Raw genomic sequence first — 22094 nt, forward strand, 5'->3', positions numbered from 1 at the left:
GTCACATCTGCTAATGCCTGCTGCAAAAGTTTACCAGCAGTCTGACCATTTTAGGCAATGTTGATTTCTGACCCTTCTGCACCTTTAACTGGCTACTGCTCCAGAATGTTTAGGAAAACAAAAAAAAAATGCCAGGCATTGGGGAACTGCATACTATATGGTGAAAGTTAAATATGTGTTATAGTGGTCCTGACCCCAATGATTGTACAGAGCCCTGAAACACACAAAGTTCAGAGCTGCCAAAACCAATCAAAAATATTTCACAAATTGTATAAAAACGTCTAATAAATAACACTTGTCTAGCACAGAAATGGCCAATGCATAAAAATATCCGTCAATGTCTTTATGCCATCGCTGTGTGAGGCATATTTAATTTACTTTCCCTTGAGGTAATGTAATGTGTATTTTACCACGATAACAAACACTGCAGCCATTTCCAATATTTCAAATTTCAAGAGATAAGCATACAGCAGCGTCTTATGAGGCTTCATTGCCAATTAAGTTGCATCTGCTGTAATCAAACAGAATGACAGAATCTAAATATTCTTCTTTTGATGGTCAAGCTGTGCCCATGTGGATTCTTGCCACTGATGGAGAAAAATAACACACAAAGCAGATGTGCCTTTGGCAATAACATTTTATTATTAATTGACAAATCATGTCATAGCGTTAGTAAGCATTAAGAACATATGCTGCATTTAAATATATAATTCTATAAAAGACATGGGGTTTTGCGTATTGCACGTCATTTGTGTACAAAATACTTTGGGGTTTTTCTCACAGTTTTATTTTATTAAAATGTTACAGAAGCATTATTACCATGTGTTCCCCCCCCCCCCCCTAAAGAACCACGCAAGCTGTGTTTGCTTCAAAACTTCAAGGACCTTTTGCACTATTCACAAACCTAGCCATATACTATTCAACAACAGGTAACACAAAAAGGAAAAGACTACTGTCATAATGCAGTTTAGGACCGGTTTGATTTTAAAAGTAGATCTAAACCCTAAATAGCTGAAATTTAGTTAGATAAAACACTATCAGAAACTATTGCCAATTTTTAAATAACTTACAGTTTTTACCTCTTTTTATTCCTATTTGCATCTCAACACTTTTGACATCCTGTAGCCACTTTAGCCATTTCCTGTCTACAGTACATGCACCACTGGGTGCACATCATTGTTTGACTTTCTAATGACTGCAGTGGAACATGGCTAGGGAATATGTGTCCCCCTTCATGGCAGGATTATCTGTTTCATTTTTATTTTATTTTTTAACCAAAAGCTCCAGATTAAAAACAAAACAAAAAACTTTTGAAAGCACATTAACATGTTAAACCTCAAATGAGAATGGGTTTAGACCTACTTTAAAATAAATAGTTACAAATGGGTAGCTCAATAAATAACATAGTAAGTAAATCAATTATATGCTGTCATCTATAGCAGCTAACCAGATGTCTAATTGTACTAGACTGATTATGGGCTTCTGTACACAGATATATGAAGTCAGTTAAAGCTGGTTTAAAGTCAGTTTGTAAGCTTTTAAGTCATCATCCCTGATATTACTGCTGATATCTAAAATGCCAATGTACATTAGCCCAAAAGTTGATTGGCTGCCATCTAGTACGGTACACTACTATTGTATTCCAATAGGAGGACTGTGGTCCTCCTTGTCTGCCATCTACTACATTGTTGAGTTATGAGACGTAGAAACATGTCTTATGGAATATAGAGGTTGGCATTAATGGCCTTCCCTTCTAAAAATAATAGTTGCCTAGCTGTCAAGCCAACCCCATAGCTTCATTAATACCAGAGAAAATTATCCAAGATATGCAGACTAAGAGTTCGGACTTCACTCTGGCATTCTGGATCTGCATTATTGGTCCAGGCCAATGATGCAGAAAGTATGAAAGAACAGATCAGCAGGATTGTGTGTTTGGCTCTCCTATATTTTATATGCATGTAAATGTAGTATGGTATTCAAAAAGCAGAGCTCAAAAATATTCTGTACTCAATCCTGGCATTTTGCTGACACTAAATCTCAAAAACTGTCTATTCAACCTTCCACAAGTCTTTAAAACTCAATCCAAACATTTACATTTTCCTTCATGCATAACCCCAATTATGCTTCACTTGCTTTACAATCTTATATTTTAACATTTTCCCAAACTTAAACAAATCTAATACATCATAACGTTTTTCCTGGCTAATGTCATGCTTTGTAATCCAACTTTCGAGTCAGTTTACACACATACGATTTCCTAATTAGAGTGTATATTTAGTGCCAGCAAAATTTTAGGTGTATGTGCATTACAACCTAGAGTCCATTGAAATTGTTGACTTTTTCAACATATTTGAAAGGCAAATATTAGATTTAGTTTAAAATAGCATCTACAGATAAATGTGATATACTTTAAAAAAATAGCACATAAAATTGATATGGTTTATTCAGTTTCATGATCTAAATTAACAAAATGCAGCGATATCACATGGAAAAGTAAGTACACCCCATACATTTACTACCACGTCAAATCGATGACGTTAAAGTCCAGTGTTTACATTTAGGTGCTATTGGTTAGATCTAGGGGAGTATGCAGGTGGAACATGTCTTATTTAATGTGATAGTAAATGTGATATTATACTTACCTGCAAAACCATTGCACAGAGAGGCCCCAATCCTCCTATTCTGGGGCCCCCCACTGGCGCCCTGGGCTCCTCCTTTGCATATGTCACCTATGGAAGAAACTTTTTATGGTGACACACGCGCAGACTTGATCCTGTGCTGGTCTGTGTGCTTCTATTGACACATACATTGTGGCCCGGCCCTGCCCCCCGGTCCCTCTTCATAGGATTTGATTGACAGCAGCCAATGGCTCCTGCTGCTGCCTCAGTCCCTGTGAGGGGAGAAAGAGAAGCGCTGCTGCTCTCAGGCACAGCACTGAATCGAGATTGGGCTCAGGTAAGTCTTTGGGGGAGGGGGATCTGAACATAAACTTTTTTTACTTTAATGCAGAGATAATATTAAGATAAAAAACATTTATCCTTTACAACCATAGCGTCTGGTGTTTGCTTTGCTTTTGACGTGTGGTGTCATTATGCTAAGATCACTAGAGCTTGCTAAGGCCCTCAGAAAGAAAGTTGTGAATTCCAGTTGGGGTCAAGTGTATACATCTACAATCAGAAAGATTTCACCAATTTAACCCAAATGGAAGGTGTGCCAGGAAAAAGCCTCTGCTTCTAGAAAAGAACATTAGAACACAATTACAGTTTGCCATTGGACATATAGGCAAAGACCAGGATTTCTGTTGAAGAGTGATCAAAGATAGAATTGTTTGGTCACAGTAATAGAAGACATGTTTGCTGCAAACAGAGCACAGTATTTCAGGAGAAGAGCCTCCCCACTGTGAAGCATGGTGGTGGAAATGTTATGGTTTGGGGTAGCTCTGCTGCTTCAGGATCTGGGCATTGAGTCAACTATGCATTCTGCATTATATAAAAGTGTGCTTGATGAGAATGTGAGACCATTTATTCAAAAGTTGAAGTTGAACTAGAAATGAGCCTTTCAGATAATGATCTGAAGCACACTAGCAAATCCACCAAGAGATGGCTCAGAAATAAGAAAATTAGAGGGTTATAAATCAACAAAGTCCTGGAGATTTGTAGGAGGATTGTGAAACAGGCAGTTCATGCAAGGAAACCCACAAACACTTTGCAACTGAAAGAATTTTGCATAGAGAAGTAGTTAAATATAAATGTTGGGGACTAGTGGACAGTTATGTGAAATGCCTACAAGATATAATTTATGCTAAAAGGTGGCACACAGTTTTATGCGAAGGGTATGTTTAATTTTTCCACAGTACACTTGATATTTTTGTTGAATAAATTATCAAAAAAAATCAAAAAAAAATTTTGTGTTGTTATTAAAGCATTTTACCTCTTTCTGTAGGCTCTTTTTGAATAAATATCTAATGTTTGCCTGTTCAGATATGTTAAAAAAGTTAACAAAATATATGCGGTGTACTTAATTTAACACATGTATGTACTGATCCAGAGAATACCATGCCCAAAATACCTCACAGCTGCCCAAAGCTTTCAAAGATCAGTATAGCAGAAAATGATTGTCATGCATACGCCTAAAAGTGGCGTGCAAGGAATTTATTTACAAATTGCAGTACACTGCCTCTTTAGTAATATGCCAAATAACTAAACTCAACTACACATGAGCTCCACGCATTTTAGTAGTGTAAGTAATTTTCTGTAGCTTCTAATTTTTGTGGTGTTCTTGTTCTCTTGCTCAAAATAAGCAGTATACCCCCCTTTTTTTAAACGACACCTTTTCTATATGCTTTACTAACAGGAGAAATTCTGTTTTCTTCTAGTTTTATTCTTGAGTAGCCCCCTCAAGTAAGTTGTGTCCTGAAAACTGGAAACTAGCTTTACACTTTCTAGTAACCCACCCTCATAATAGCATTAACATATCTTGCTGCCCCACTTTATATTTTTTAAAACAACTAAGCATTTGGACAGGGTTTTCTGAAAAATCTACTTCTATAACCAATAATTTGAGGTGGAATCAACTTTGGTGACTGTCATCATTTAAGATTCTAGGAACAACTAATTTCTGTTCACTCTACACTTTATTGTCTGTGTGTTAGACCAACCTTCTACAGTGGCAGTTGGTGATACATCACTAGCTAATCTTTGCCCCATCAACAGTGACCATCTTAGAACTGGGCATCACAACCATGTCAATCAAGGTTATGCTGATCTGCTGTGATCACGTTACACATGTTCAGATTGTCGCATAACTGCTCTGGCATTTCTGTATAATACTATTTCATAATACAGTATATTACAATTTGATTGGAACTATACCACACAATAGCGTTCCTCTTTTTGCAGCCTTCATGTACCCATGCAAAGAAACAAGTGTACAACCTTTCTTTCAATTGTAAACTGCAAATAATGCATTCAGTTGAATTACTTTGGCAAGGGCAAACCCATATTTTCTTATTTTCTGTAAAAATGCCTAATGCTACCCCCCCTTTTTTATTTTCTACACAATCAACAATATGTAAAACCACTGCTTGTTGTCAAACATGTGACATGTGGATGAGCAAAAAGTTTAGAACATACTAGCTGATGGAAACCGATCAGCAACATTCTACTCTAGCCACTTTACATGAAATTGTTCATGACCAGGTGCTTTAAGTGTTCTGTTCACAGATATTTTAAATGGTGCTCTCAGACAACCTAGACACGTTTTAAATGCTACAAAGGACAAGAATGAAAAAACAGGGCAGTATTTTTGATAGATTAACCTACACCTGCTTTAGTTTTAGCATTTCCAGTTAATGTTCTTGTAGAATAATACAGTATAAGCATTAGACCATGTCATAGGATAGTTCATCAAAAGTTTACAATTCATGTAATAGTAAAAAAAAGTCCAGAGGCAAGATTTATAACACAGATTGGCCTAAGTGTCATGGCACATATCTGTCCCATGAATAAATCCCATAGAATAGAATAAAGCATAAAACTAAATATAATCAACTCTGGCTCTCAAAACTGCAATACTTTTAACTTTAGATTTTTTCATAACCAAATTTGTATAGAATGCCTAACATGTATTATTTGGAGAGTAATTCCTTTTATCTAAAAATTACTATCTCAAGTTGTACTTAAATTTATTAGAAATGACTTTGCGGTTTCACTATAACTTTGCCTATTTAAATTAAATTGATTAACTTTTCATGGATACAACTGATAGCTAAAATGTCAGTCAAACTATATTACAGACATATTTTACATTGCAGTGTATGGAATTTCTACATTTTAATAGAAGTTCCTGTCCTTCAAGTAAGTTATACATATACAGTGTTAGCGGCACAATGTCTAATGCAGAGGCAAAAGTGCAATTAAACAGAAACTGCTAATTACCCAAAAATCATTAAGATTCTTCAACAAAACAGTGTATATTCAGGATTCATAATAACACATTACACTTTTTGTCAAATATGAGCACTTTAGGAATAAATATACTTAGTGATTGACTGATATGGGCAACTAATTTGAACACTGCATTTTGTTTCATTAAAGAGGTTGTAAACCCTTACATATACACAGTGAAGTGACTGGCCTCAGGAAATACACAGAGACTAAACAAATTCTCCTACATAAGCTGTACCTGTTTATCTGTAGTCTTCTGTTCTTTACAACCATTCAAAGTCCAGACTTTAAACAGTTTGTCTGAGCATTCAGAAAGCAGAGGGTGGGGAGCTGGAATTATACTCTGCTCAGTGAGAGCTGCTTGGTGTGAAGGTACAACACAAAGCACGCAGGGAGAGTTGAGGATGTCAATCACAGACTGTGTGCTGGAGCTCCCTCCATCACCTTTTTGCCTCTTAGTGTCAGAAAAACGTGTCAGAAGTGACTTATGTAGAAAGCAGAGGAACAGGGCAGCAGACAGAAATGACACTGGATTGAGACAAGTACACATTATATATGGATATGTTCTGTTCATATTTCATGTCAGAGTTTTACAACCACTTTAAAGGTTCAAACCGTCCCAACTAGTTAATTCTTCCAGTAGCTCTTGGGAACTCCAATTCCTTTATGCATTCAAGTTCCTGCTCAAACACTTTGAGAGGGTTTTTACTTACTCTTGAAGTTTTCATGTAGCTTACAATATATGAAGAATGCAGCAGAAAGTGTGCTACCAGTGCAGTCCCTGAGAGATATATGAATCTGGTGGGTAGATTGGATTGAACCCACCAGAGTATCACTAAGATACCTTGACATTAGGGATGAGCTTCGACTCGAACATTGGCTGTTCGCAAGTTCACCGAACAGCGAACAATTTGAGGTGTTCGCGGCAAATTCGAATGCCGCGGAACACCCTTTAAAAGTCTATGGGAGAAATCAAAAGTGCTAATTTTAAAGGCTAATATGCAAGTTATTGTCATAAAAAGTGTTTGGGGACCTGGGTCCTGCCCCATGGGACATGGATCAATGCAAAAAAAAGTTTTAAAAACGGCCGTTTTTTCAGGAGCAGTGATTTTAATAATGCTTAAAGTCAATCAATAAAAGTGTAATATCCCTTTAAATTTCGTACCTGGGGGGTGTCTATAGTGTGCCTGTAAAGGGGCGCATGTTTCCTGTGTTTAGAACAGTCTGACAGCAAAATGACATTTTGAAGGAAAAAACTCATTTAAAACTACTCGCGGCTATTGCATTGCCGACAATACACATAGAAGTTCATTGATAAAAACGGCATGGGAATTCCCCAAAGGGGAACCCCGAACCAAAATTAAAAAAAAAAAATGACGTGGGAGTCCCCCTAAATTCCATACCAGGCCCTTCAGGTCTGGTATGGATATTAAGGGGAACCCCGGCCAAAATTTAAAAAAAAAAATGATGTGGGGTTCCCCCTAAATTCCATACCAGAGGTCTGGTATGGATTTTAAGGGGAACCCCGCGCCAAAAAAAAAAAAAAAAAACGGCGTGGGGTCCCCCCAAAAATCCATACCAGACCCTTATCCGAGCACGCAACCTGGCAGGCCGCAGGAAAAGAGGGGGGGACGAGAGTGCGGCCCCCCCTCCCTCCTGAACCGTACCAGGCCACATGCCCTCAACATTGGGAGGGTGCTTTGGGGTAGCCCCCCAAAACACCTTGTCCCCATGTTGATGAGGACAAGGGCCTCATCCCCACAACCCTGGCCGGTGGTTGTGGGGGTCTGCGGGCGGGGGGCTTATCGGAATCTGGAAGCCCCCTTTAACAAGGTGACCCCCAGATCCCGGCCCCCCCCCTGTGTGAAATGGTAAGGGGGTACATAAGTACCCCTACCATTTCACGAAGAAAGTGTCAAAAATGTTAAAAATGACAAGAGACAGTTTTTGACAATTCCTTTATTTAAATGCTTCTTCTTTCTTCTATCTTCCTTCATCTTCTGGTTCTTCTGGTTCTTCTGGCTCTTCTGGTTCTTCCTCCGGCGTTCTCGTCCAGCATCTCCTCCGCGGCGTCTTCTATCTTCTTCTCCTCGGGCCGCTCCGCACCCATGGCATGGGGGGGAGGCTCCCGCTCTTCTCTTCTTCTTTTCTTCTCTTCTTCTCTTCTTCTTTTCTTCTTTTCTTCTCCGGGCCGCTCCGCAATCCATGCTGGCATGGAGGGAGGCTCCCGCTGTGTGACGGCGCTCCTCGTCTGACAGTTCTTAAATAACGGGGGGGCGGGGCCACCCGGTGACCCCGCCCCCCTCTGACGCACGGTGACTTGACGGGACTTCCCTGTGACGTCACGGGGAATGCCACAGGGAAGTCCCGTCAAGTCACCATGCGTCAGAGGGGGGCGGGGTCACCGGGTGGCCCCGCCCCCCGTTATTTAAGAATTGTCAGACGAGGAGCGCCGTCACACAGCGGGAGCCTCCCTCCATGCCAGCATGGATTGCGGAGCGGCCCGGAGAAGAAAAGAAGAAAAGAAGAAGAGAAGAAGAGAAGAAAAGAAGAAGAGAAGAGCGGGAGCCTCCCCCCCATGCCATGGGTGCGGAGCGGCCCGAGGAGAAGAAGACAGAAGACGCCGCGGAGGAGATGCTGGACGAGAACGCCGGAGGAAGAACCAGAAGAGCCAGAAGAACCAGAAGAACCAGAAGATGAAGGAAGATAGAAGAAAGAAGAAGCATTTAAATAAAGGAATTGTCAAAAACTGTCTCTTGTCATTTTTAACATTTTTGACACTTTCTTCGTGAAATGGTAGGGGTACTTATGTACCCCCTTACCATTTCACACAGGGGGGGGGCCGGGATCTGGGGGTCACCTTGTTAAAGGGGGCTTCCAGATTCCGATAAGCCCCCCGCCCGCAGACCCCCACAACCACCGGCCAGGGTTGTGGGGATGAGGCCCTTGTCCTCATCAACATGGGGACAAGGTGTTTTGGGGGGCTACCCCAAAGCACCCTCCCAATGTTGAGGGCATGTGGCCTGGTACGGTTCAGGAGGGAGGGGGGGCCGCACTCTCGTCCCCCCCTCTTTTCCTGCGGCCTGCCAGGTTGCGTGCTCGGATAAGGGTCTGGTATGGATTTTTGGGGGGACCCCACGCCGTTTTTTTTTTTTTTTTTGGCGCGGGGTTCCCCTTAAAATCCATACCAGACCTGAAGGGTCTGGTATGGAATTTAGGGGGAACCCCACGTCATTTTTTTTTTTAATTTTGGCCGGGGTTCCCCTTAATATCCATACCAGACCTGAAGGGCCTGGTATGGAATTTAGGAGGACTCCCACGTCATTTTTTTTTTTTAATTTTGGTTCGGGGTTCCCCTTTGGGGAATTCCCATGCCGTTTTTATCAATGAACTTCTATGTGTATTGTCGGCAATGCAATAGCCGCGAGTAGTTTTAAATGAGTTTTTTCCTTCAAAATGTCATTTTGCTGTCAGACTGTTCTAAACACAGGAAACATGCGCCCCTTTACAGGCATACTATGGACACCCCCCAGGTACAAAATTTAAAGGGATATTACACTTTTATTGTTTGACTTTAAGCATTATTAAAATCACTGCTCCTGAAAAAACGGCCGTTTTTAAAACTTTTTTTTGCATTGATCCATGTCCCCTGGGGCAGGACCCAGGTCCCCAAACACTTTTTATGACAATAACTTTCATATAAGCCTTTAAAATTAGCACTTTTGATTATTCATGTTCGTGTCCCATAGACTTTAACAGTGTTCGCATGTTCGAACGAACTTTTTTCCTGTTCGCATGTTCTGGTGCGAACCGAACAGGGGGGTGTTCGGCTCATCCCTACTTGACATCAGTAGAGGGATGAAAATAGATAGACTATATGAGCTCAACAAATTTGAAAAATAAAAAAAACTATTCAAGGTTAGGTACCAGTATATCAATTGTTTTTGAAATATTGAATATATATGTATGTATTTATATTATCTTTCATGACTCCTTAGCCTCTGTAATTTCTAGAACAGGCACCTAAAAGCTGCTATCCAACTCCCTGCATCCTCTGACATATTAAACAGGTCAGTTATTACTGGGAGACCAACTTATCTGTAATAGACAAGTACAAAATACAACTTTCAGACAGAAGACAACTTAAAACCCAGGAATGCTACATGTGATTTACAGATGTAAATTACCCCCATAATAAACACCTGCAACAACCAGGATCCAGCACAAATAGTGATTTTTTGGACTATAGTGCATATCAATGAAGCAGTATTACATGGCCTCCATTACTGTTCAGTTTTCTAGATTCTTATTTTTGGCTACCAGCTGAACAGGGCATTTTGTCCAAGAGTCATAAAGTACATTTGACTGCTGCCACCAGACTGCATTGAAGCAAAAAATACCTGGAAAAGAAATAATATACCACAATTAGAATTCTAGAGGGTAACAACACAGTCCACATGAGATGAATTTTTTATTTTGAAATCCCAGTAGCTTAGCGACATCCACCATCCTATCCTGGTTCAGAAATGTGACACTTCATGCTAAATCAGACTGTACTGGCACTTGTCTCATCCTCTAAGTGGGGGTCTACAAACTTTCTAAACAAAGGGCCAGTTTAGTTTCCTCCAGACTTTGGGCCAGACCGTGGTCATTAGGAGTAGAAATTGTCCTGCCATCAGTGGGAGTAAATAAAGTATCTTTGGTAGTAGGTGGAGGAATAGTGCCCCATCGCTGGTGTCAGTGGGATAAAAAGTGCCTCATCATTAGTGTCACTGGGAAGAATAGCGCCCCATTGTTGGTGTTGTTGGGAGATATAGTGCCCCATCATTGGTGTCAGTGGGAGGAATAGTGCCCCATCCTTGGCATCAAAGGGAGAAATAAGGCCCCATTGTGGATGTCAGTAGCAGGAATTATGCCCCATTGTTGGTGTCAGTCAGAGGAATAATGTCTTGTTTCATTGGAAGCAAACATGCCCCAAAGGGTCAGATAAAGGCAAGCCCCCAGGCCACAATTTGGAGACCACTGCTCTAAAGGAAAGGTACAAGTCTGTCAAGAAATCAAACAAGTTAGTGACAATGCCTTCTGTCTTACATTGGTACAGTTGGGAATCTAGAGACTGTGCTCTGGTGGTATTTTTCCTTCTCTTATAATGTTTCTCAACTTTATGCTATGATAGACTCTCTTATATTGTCATGTTTGGCAAAAGGGAATACTAGTAAATATTTGAATGTTAACTGCGCTCAAGAAAAAAATGCACGTGTATATGTTGACTACCTAGCTGTAGCTCTATGTGCACCCCTGATATTGCACTGCAGTTGCTGAATCAAGGAAAAGGAGCAGCACTATTCTAAAATTGAATCAATAAAGTGCTCAAAGTGCCAACCTAATGTGTGTGTTTGTCCAAAAAAAATCTATAAAACACAACACTCTCCTAAATGCATACATAAATGTATGCATACACTATGCATACATAAATACCATATATATATATATATATATATATATATATATATATATATATAAATCTCAAACATATCAAATGTTCAAATCACAGTCCAGTAAAGTGTTTTAAATACAATTTGTTGCTCAATGATAGTTTTTTTTCAGATTTAGGTCCCTCTGTCTGAGCGAATATAAGGCAAAGGTGGAATCATTCAGAGGTTCCTCTGGAGTGGTGGAATCATTTGGAGAGAGTGATTTTGGCACAAAAAAAGCACATTTTGACCTACTTATATATAAGGGATCAGCTACTTCTGGTGTGTGAACTCTACCTAAGGGGGCACTCTGAAAAGCAAAGCACTTCAAAGGGTTGAACAGTGTGACACTGAAGTTTGGATGGAACATTTCTAAGGATTTTTTGGAGCAGTTTATTGAACTATTGTATGGCACGCTTGCACAGAGTTTTTGAAGCACGTTACTGGAATGTGAATTGAAACATTTGATATTTATATATGTATATAATATGATATGATTATTATTAGGCATTTCTGTACGCACAGTGCACTTTTTGGACAAACACACATGATAGGTTGTGTTCTTGGTACTTTGAGCACTTTATTGATTATTTAACATTAGATTAGCACTGCTCTTTTTTCTTGATTCAAAATAAGGAGGATGACGGTTTGTCAGTTATTAAAAAAAACTCCACAGACTATACCATCTAAAAGTATATCTTTTAAATTAATATGAGGACTCCAAATGGTGGAGCATTTCCTACCTGGGTTTGCATATTGTATAATTAAATATATGAAGCACAGTGTAAAATCATTTATAGTGTATTCTTTCTTCTAGGCATAAAGGAATGTAAATGCACCAATGATAATTTGCAAAAAGCCCTGCATTACAGTGAAACCTATATTTATTTTGTATCCAGATTACTGACAGTTGAATTTCCTGTCATTTGTTATATTTTACATGGCTTTAGGCCATATTAAAATAAAAGTTCCAGCCTAATTTACAACAATGGCTGTAATTATTGCCGACCGCACCCTCATTCTTTTTCGGATCTTTTTTATTTTGCGTCATTTTCTAACTTTTGTTGAGGCTAAAGGCTGCACCTTCCTTCCATCCTCGCCGCAACGAGGTACATCATTTCCGCTTGCTCATTGGCTTCTGGGATAGCAGTGTCATCAATCCCAGGAGTCAATGGGCATCCCCACTGCTAGCATTGCATTATATCACAAGGGGAAACGACACTATGCTTCCTTCCGGGTTGCCTGATTGAAAGGTTGCCATAGCAATGGGGCGGGAACTTCCTCCAATGCTATGGCAACCCGCTAGACAGCAGGCCATGATTCATTCCCACTGCACATGTGCGAGACAGGAGGTGCATGCTGGGTAGCCAGCTGCCCCTAATCCCGGAAGAGAGTATCAGAGAGCTTCAAATGCCCACAATCAGTATGGCTGCGTGCTGGGTCAGGAGTTACAAGTAATTTCTAAGAGGTGCACAAAGGCCCAGAAAATGAATAATATACAACACATGCAAATTATGTACGAGTGGTAACTGCCAAGGGGGTTATTGAAAAAAAAAACGTCCAGAACTCCACTTTAAGAAAGCCTGACTACAGAGCATAGATTAAAACTTGTGTACAAAAAGCTAAAAAAAACATTCTGTGATAAGCTACAAATATATATATATATATATATATATATATATATATATATATATATATATATATATATATTTAAGTTGTAAACTGTGGTGAATATATTTCTATATTTTATTTCCATGATTGTTCTGATCAAGATAGTGCTAAAATGCTGCCTGTATGTTATGGCACTTTATTTTGCATTTCAGAGCATCACAGGCTATAGCCTCAGTGTTTGAGAGGTGATATGTGTGGCAGCAATCAGGACAATAAGACAGGGTCAGTCAAGCTTCTGTCATTAATGTCCAGTTTATTAGTCATTGCTCTGTCACATGTGGCTGTTCTCTGGGGCCAGAGATGGGACAATTACCAAGTGACAGTAGAGTTCATTTAGTGACAGGGGCATCGGCTTATCATATTAGTTAGCCAAATCCTGCCTGCAATTCCTAAGGCGTAAAGAAAATGCTAAGCAAGTCATTCATTCAGTATGTCCAATTATGGGTTATGAAACCACAATGCTTAAAAAAAATGTAACAGTATAGAAAATCTAAGCTGGCACTAACACAGCTCTCAGTTTATCCAGCAGTGGTGTAGTAATGTACAAACATCTGACACACTAAGGCTCATTTAAAAGTCGGAAAAGAGCTGGGAATGCTTTTATAATGTAACCTATTTACATTGGGCAGAGCATTTAGCCATATCTGCTAAAAGGAATAGCCTTAGCCACGTGTTAATTCTTTATCATGTGCATACACCTAACTATTAGGTATTAGGGCTTAAAATCCTAGTTACCCACTTTTAGTGGTTTAAATTGTTTTATCTTTCTGTTTAAAATTAGGTTTGTTCACATTTTCCGTTCTAGAGCAATCTGTTATGGAGAAGAACACTGCAATATGTTTATCAGGGCTAAACTGTATTATTATGTTCAGGTGTGTGCCTTGTATGCTTTGACCAGTCATACATTTATTGAAAACACCATTTTTAATCCAGTTACTGTAGATATTCATTAGAATATAATTAAGTATATTATTGATATTGGACTCCTGAAATCTCCTACAGAGCCGCACCGAGGCCTCGTTCACACTATACATGCACAAAAGCTAATGGAAAAAATGCACAGATTTAACTTGCATTGAATATTTGGGTTTTGTTTAAACCATGTGTAAAAATGTACATCTCTGCAAGGACACAAAGAAAACAACTCTGCTCTGTTCACACCACAATGCTGGTGTTGTGTGCGTTTTTGTTTTCTATGCAGAAATATACATGTTGCATATTTTTGCACATAAAAAGTACACAGTGGCACTGTGTTGTGGTGTGCAGGCACAAGGCACAAACAAAGTCATTGTTTTCCATGTGCCTTTGCAGGGAAATGTGCAGAAAAACGCATGTTTCTGCACACTGTGTAAATGAGGCCTTAGAACAGGGATATGCAATTAGCGGACCTCCAGCTGTTGCAAAACTACAAGTCCCATGAGGCATAGCAAGACTCTGACAGCCACAAGCATGACACCCAGAGGCAGAGGCATGATGGGACTTGTAATTTTGCAACAGCTGGAGGTCCGCTAATTGCATATCCCTGCTTTAGAAGAAGGCCCTTTGAGCCAGTTAAGGCTTCTTGGAGGCAAGCGTACAAAGAGTGAAGACTGCATGGATACCATTATTCATCTTCTGCTATTCCTTCAATGAGCTTAACACAGGCTGGGGAGGAGAGGAGACTGTGAGAGCAGAACTTCATCTTCATTTTTGTTCTATACCCATTAGATAGGTTAGTACTATTAACATAACTTGGAAAGTGGGGAGGGACATGTTGTAATGTGCACACAGAGGATGGTAGTAGCTAAAAGAGTGAGGTAAATTAGATATCTGGGGCATAAAACCAGGGCTATGTTTTCCATAGTCTGTGTCTGGGGCAATGCTTTTTAGGATATGCAGTATCAAGCATAGCAATCCACAAATGACAATTTTTCCCCAATTTATCATGCATCTGTCAGTCTCTAGACATTTGTGATTACATTCAATGAACTATAGGAGAAAGAAGGAACAGAGGATGTTTAGGGGGTCAGGAGGCTCTTTCAGGAAACATGAAACCATCTCTCCTATCTGTTTGACAGTTGGAACAACTGAAAAGCATCTCTGTTTCCAATATTAGTTAGACACAAGGGGCTGAGCATGTGCACAGGGGTGTACTTATTCAAATGTGCCTAAAGCAGCTTAACGTCTACATACAGCCCTGCATATTACTGGGATATACCTACCTGGAGTTCTGCTTTAAAGTGGAACTGAACTTGGAAAGTGAAGGTTTGCCTTGTTATACAAAACATTTAAAAGATGGTAATTGTGCCTGTGACAGACCCAACCGGGACAGGGGCTATTCGAGGGGACTGCAGGGTAGCCTCTTGCCTACTGTGGGCTCTGGCTTTTGAGGGGGCTCTATTCTTTGGGAGGTGTGTGCCTGGGGGACCTTTGGAGTGGTTTTGCTTCATATTCGGGTCCATGTCTCCCCGGAAACCCACAGACTCTGGGAACTTAGGTCCTGAATACAGATTTGGGGGATCTGTACCCAAACCAGCATTGATTGCTTCAACCCCCCTCCCCCCCCCAGACTCAGAGACTCTAAGCAAAAGATTACAATCAGCTTCAAACAACCTGATGCTGGTGTATCCTCGTGTTATGTGTAATCTTGTAATCTGTTTATTAGGCTGTCTTTCTCTCATTGTATACTTCCCCATTGTGTGCCTCCTAGGTGTAAATTCACATTGTTCACTGAGTGACTTATTGTTTCTGTCTGTCTGCTAGTATTGTGTCCACTTCACCTTGTTACAATACTTTTGTGGGGTGTTTATGTGTTTTAGGATCATGTTAGCTGTTCATTAGATGTACTGATAATATTACTGTTTAACGTTTGCATTGTTTCGGATAGTGTGATCAAGCTCTAATGTGATTTTGTGTGGTATATATTCTGTGTGAATTTACAATAAAGTCAGTTCCAGTTTGCACCTAGTGTCATCTAGTTCTTGGGTAAAATGTTCAGCTATAATACCTTATTCCAGAGTGGAGAAAGCTGTATCTTGGCCGAGGCACCCAGGTGGTGTGCCAGGTGGTCTGTTATAGGAAGTAGCCTAAAAAAACACCTTTAGTCTGCAATCCCTCCTAAAAAAATGTCTTCCTGGCATGTGCCTACAGCCTCATAGTTGTATATCTGCAGTGTGAGATCTAAGGCAATGCTGCCTTTGACTGCTAGTCTTATGAGATTTGGTATCTTACTCATTTGTAGGCTTGGGGGCTCTGAGAAAACAAAGCCTTGCCTCTACCAATATGTTCGTCCCCAGACACAGTGCACAACAAGTTATGGTAAATCAGCAACTAGGAAAAGATCAGCTGCCATGAGACCATAGACTATACCGGTGACCATTTCTTTGCCCTGTTGTCTGTTTTGGGGCAGAATTCAGTTCCCTGTTAAGGAGAATCTGTCACTTTCCCCACCTTTCCTCACCACACGGAAATTTGCCTTTGCTGCAATCCCCTGCTGCTCTGTCTGTTAGGACATACAGTGCTTGGCCACAAGTGGCCAATCCTCAGGCCTGAATACTGGAGGACAGAAAGCAATTATTCATGTAACAGCTGGGGCAATGACTGACACAGAGCTTATAAAGATTCATGGTTTTAACAAATGAAAGGAGCAGCATGCAAGTATGGTGTAGGTATAAGTGGCAGGCTGGTAAAAACTTTGCCCTCAAAGAACACATTCTCTTTAAACTAAGAAACCAAATAAGCTTTGACACGTGACAACTAAAAAAAAACAAGTGAGCATGTGAAAGTTGTGAATTAGCCCCCTGGGGAACTTGTTTTTGAAGTACCTATGTACTACTTTAAGTGCAACTAAACCCATAGATTTAACAGTTTCTCATTCAATTCATATCATGAATGATAACTGTCACAGTTGCTTGACTCTCAGTTCAACTGTCAAGCCATTAAATGGCTGGTGTCATAACTGATAACATGTGCAGAATCATGGCAACTGGAGATCAAAGAGAGGGTAATATGGCAGCTTCCTTGACTTTAAGTCCTCATGCACACGGACGTTTTTACAGCTGCTTTTTTGAGCTTTTTTTGCAGCTTAAAAAGGCCTGTCTATGTTAGTCTATGGCTTCATGCCCACCTAGGCTTTTTTGAGCTGCAAGTGGCATAGGCGTTTTTAAGCTGTAAAAAAAACCCAGGAACAGTGGGTTCTGAAAGACGTTTTTCAGCTGTAAAAACGCTCTAACGCTGAAAAACGCTCAAAAACGTCATTCACCAACGTTTTTTAGCGTTTTTGATCCATTGAAAAAAAAAAAAAAAATTTGAAAAAAAAAAAAAAAAACGCTCAAAAACGCTAACGCGGAAAAACGCTCAAAAACGCTAAAAACCGCTATTGCAAAAACGCTGAAAAAAGCTGAAAAAAGTTAAAAAAAATCACTGCAAAGATACTGGCGTTTTCATAACGTTTTTTTAACAGCCTGTGTGCATGAGGGCTTAAGGATAGGAGGGTTTAGTTTCACTTTAATATGATTTGTCCCGACCTACCACTTTAAAGGTCTATAGACAGCAAAAAAACTAACATGTGGGACCCCGGTTATAAATTACTTAAATGTGCATACCATTTAATGAAAGCATACTAATTCACATTTGTAGTAATACTAAAAATAAATGATCACCTTGTAAATCACAATAATTACATACCTATTTCAGTTATTATGTACAGTATATAGATCATGTTGTTACAAATACTCTACCTTGTCATTTCTTTCACACAAGAATTTTAACTTCTGTGCCTTCTTGTGCATAAAAACCCCTTCTAAATTCCCTGTCTCTCCAGATCGCAGCTCGATTGCCTTCTCTCCCCATCCCATTATTTGATTAGATTGTAGATAAGCTGAATAAAAAGGATAAAGTTTGTGTTAACGCTAAGATTAAGCTTGTCAGATAAATTAGCATGAAAGTTAAAAGCTGTATAATATTTTTGCAAAACACTGTAAAATAGATTACAAGAAAGCAATCACTCTGACATCCACTATGTATAGAGAAAAAATGACATTCATTTACAAGTACTGCTATGCAGGGTCAAGCATAGAGGAGTGTACAAGCTTCATAATGTATCAGAATATGTGGCCAAAAGTGTACAGCACTCTGAAAGTAATGAGGCGTATGAAGTCAGTATGTCATCCACAGACATGCACCTGATGACTTGTTTATACTGGATCTCTGGGTACCCCCCTTTGGGCCAGGGGATCAGTTGCTTACAGCTAATATATTCATCCATTTTGTTAATTCTTAACAGCATGCAGGAAGATTTCAATTTGGCTTAAAATGGTCTTCTTAACATTAAACAATATTCTAAAAGTCTGTCAAAGCTTGCAAAAATAGGCTTTAGGAATCAGTAAGGCATATACTGTATGCACCCACTGTGCCACCACCATAATGCATTTTTTTAAAAAAGGCACCTTATATGCATGTAGAAACATTAATGCCGCGTACACACGGTCGGACTTTTCGTCTACAAAAGTCCGACAGCCTGTCCGACAGACTTCCGACGTACCTTCGGCGGACTTGCGGCAGACTTTCTTACGAACGGACTTGCGCACACACGACCACACAAAAGTACGACAGCCTAGTACGCGGTGACGTACACCAAGTCCGACGAGACTATAAAACGGAAGTTCAATAGCCCGTACGACACCCTTTGGGCTCCTTCTGCTAATCTCGTGTTTATCTCGTGTTAGTAGAAGTTTGGTGAGAGACGATTCGCGCTTGTGAGACTCGTATTTTTCAGTTCGTTTTAACTGTTGTTCAGTCTGTGCTTGTGAGGTTTGTATCTGCTTTTCAGTGCGTTTGGTCAGTTGGCATTGAGAAATCTTTGTTTTATTGGCCGCTCGTTCCTGATTTTCAGGTCGTTCTTCACAGGCCTTGCTGTTCTTCAGTGCGTTCTGTTTAGTGCGTTCTGACCAGCCGACCGTTTTGAAGCCATGTTACCTGTACGTACTCGTCGTAGAGCTCGTGCATTGTATGTGCTTGGTGCTGTAGTTTATTCTTCAGCCCAAGACCAGTCCATGAACAGGGCGAGGAGGAGTTCATGGACCAAGAATTGGTTGCTTCAGCGTGACCAGTTCTGTCACATGCCTTTGCTCCGTGAGATCCGTGAGAATAATCCTGAGGATTTCAGGAACTTTCTCCGGATGACGGACCCCGTTTTTGACCGTTTGTTGGCTTTGCTGACCCCCTATATCAGCAGGCAGGATACCTGCATGAGGCAAGCCATCACTCCGGAGCAGAGGCTGGTCGCTACCTTGCGGTATTTGGCCACAGGGAGAAGCCTGCAGGACCTTAAGTTCTCGACAGGCATCTCCCCCCAGGCTCTGGGGATCATTATCCCAGAGACCTGTTCTGCCATCATACAGGTCCTGCAGAAGGACTATATTAAGGTAAGATATTTTTCTTTTATTAGCATCACATGTTCTTTTATGTAATCTTTGATAATGTGATGTATTTCTTGCTTCAAACACTACTTACCATTATTGCAATATAGTGTGAATGTCCCCTTTTTATCCTCACACATGCTGGAATTTTTTACTGTTATTTTTTGTCATGCATGTATATTTTCCTTCAATAACCTTCCCAGCATGAAGTGATGGGAACATATCCACCTAGTCTACTCATTTGGAATGTATTTTGTTTGAGTGTATTTAGTGTGCTGCTAATGAGCAATTATCTAGATTTCACAACCCCCCCACCCCCCCCCACCCCCTAAACTCACTCCAAATAGTGTGCTGCTAATGAGCAATTATCTAGATTTCACAACCCCCCCACCCCCCCCCCACCACCTAAACTCACTCCAAATAGTGTGCTGCTAATGAGCAATTATCTAGATTTCACAACCCCCCCACCCCCCCCCACCTAAACTCACTCCAAATAGTGTGCTGCTAATGAGCAATTATCTAGATTTCACAACCCCCCCACCCCCCCCCCCCACCTAAACTCACTCCAAATAGTGTGCTGCTAATGAGCAATTATCTAGATTTCACAACCCCCCCACCCCCCCCCCCCACCTAAACTCACTCCAAATAGTGTGCTGCTAATGAGCAATTATCTAGATTTCACAACCCCCCCACCCCCACCCTCGTTAAAATTTGCTGGAATGTTCTGTGGTGTTGATTTGTCTAAAGCAAATATATGTTGCACTTTGCAAAATGCATGTGCACTCTACAAGTGCATTTGTTCCAGTGCTTTAGTAAATGAGCAGAAGCTCTGCTGATTTCCATCATCAAATCATATGCAAGCCTCAAAGTGTTTTCATTAATTGCCCTTGCATGTGATTGTGTACTCCTTGCAACATGAATGCCTTTTTACATTACCTCATTTACTGTAAGCTGGTTAGCAACTGCACCTGCAGAGTGCGACAACTGCAGTCTTGTAGCCTTTTTAGTCCCTAAATTCCTGCGTGTCCTAAAAGTAATTTTTTTTAGGGATTTCACAACCCCCTAAAATGTAATCAATGTTCCATCAGAGGGGGTGAGCAATCTGATAAGTGTGCCTTTCCATATTAGTTATTCCAGAACAATTAAATTATTGAATGTTATACTGATGCTGGGGAATAATGTTTTTAATTGTCTAATTTTCTTGCAATGTTAGCTTCCAAATTAATTGATTTTGGTTTTCTTGTTTGATTTCCCAGTTTCCTTCAACGCCACAGGAATGGCAGACTGTGGCATCCCATTTTGCCAGCCGTTGGGACTTTCCCAATTGTGGAGGGGCTATAGATGGGAAACATGTCCACATTGTGCCACCACCCCATTCGGGGTCATATTATTTTAATTATAAGGGGTTCCACAGTATTGTTTTAATGGCGGTGGTGTCGGCACACTATGATTTTTTATATGTGGACGTGGGGAAGAATGGCCGGATGTCGGATGGAGGAGTATTTGCCCAGACGGAGTTCTGCCAGCGTCTCCAGAGTGGTGGCCTGGGATTGCCACCTGATGAGGATAACGTGGAAGGACTCCCCTTTGTCTTCATTGCCGATGAAGCCTTCGCTCTCAGCAAGCACCTCATGAGGCCATTCCCCCAAAGAACCCTCACCCCGGAGAGGAGGGTTTTTAATTACCGGCTGGCCAGAGCTAGAAGAGTGGTTGAGAATGCGTTTGGAATTCTGGCCAGCCGGTTCCGCCTGTTTCAAACAGCCATTAATTTGGCGGAATACAAACTTAATTTTATCGTTTTATCGTGCTGCATTCTGCACAACTTTTTAAATAAGCATTCTCCAAATTATATAGGCACAGTTGGGCCTGAGGCCGGACAAATAGAAGCCAACCTTACAGGCCTGGATACTGTCCGTACTGGCTTGGCCCCCCAAAGTGCCCGTCAAGTTAGACAGCAATATGTTAATTATTTTATGGGTAGGGGGGCCATTGCAATGGGCCAGGATATATAATTTTTGACAATAAAAAAATTATTGATGAAATCTTGCATTATATTTATTGCTTGTCTTTCTTTTGGGCTGTCTCCTAGGTTATGGTCGAGCAGTTGTAGTGCCAACTGTATTGTAATTTTAAATGTCTAAATAAGCTCCATTGCCACTGTAAACAACTTTTTTACAATTATAACTAAAATGATACTGAGCCTTGAAATAACAAACCACACATTTATTTAATTCCTATAAGGAGATGTTTTTATTAATGGTTGTTATGCATTCCGTTCTGCATTTAGTATAAAATGTTCATAGACAAAAATAGAATGATATCTTAATAATGTAGCAAAATATAATTATATCTAAATATTTATACCTAATCCACAAAAAATATTTTTGGCTTTTTGATTTTCACAAACAGGCTTTTTTTTTTGTTTTGGGAAAATCAAGTTTTGTTTATTTTTTTTTTTTTTTAAAGCAATTTTTTGGTTTATGTTTTTTTTTTTATCAAGTAATTTTTGTTTTTATTATTTTTTTTTTATAAAGTTTGTATATTAATTTTTTTTGGTTTTTTAAAATCAAGTTTTTTTTTTTTTTTGGTTTTTTAAAATCAAGTTT

General features: G+C 40.0%; 1 protein-coding gene across 2 annotated transcripts in view; it reads right to left on the minus strand.

The window, feature by feature from the left end:
• Positions 1-9683: 9683 nt before the first annotated feature.
• Positions 9684-22094, minus strand: part of NRK (Nik related kinase) — a 402914-nt gene continuing 390503 nt past the window's right edge. The window contains exons 31-32 of one of the 2 annotated variants that reach the window (XM_073599301.1): positions 17809-17948; positions 9684-10345 (exon numbers count right to left, since the gene is read on the minus strand). In XM_073599301.1, coding sequence (XP_073455402.1) covers positions 10262-10345; positions 17809-17948 — 224 coding nt within the window. In that variant the 3' untranslated portion in view covers positions 9684-10261. The remainder of the gene's footprint in view (positions 10346-17808; positions 17949-22094) is intronic. The other variant, XM_073599300.1, reaches the window with a different exon arrangement.

The sequence above is a fragment of the Aquarana catesbeiana genome, linkage group LG09 (assembly GCF_042186555.1).
Source record: "Aquarana catesbeiana isolate 2022-GZ linkage group LG09, ASM4218655v1, whole genome shotgun sequence".
NCBI lineage: Eukaryota > Metazoa > Chordata > Amphibia > Anura > Ranidae > Aquarana > Aquarana catesbeiana.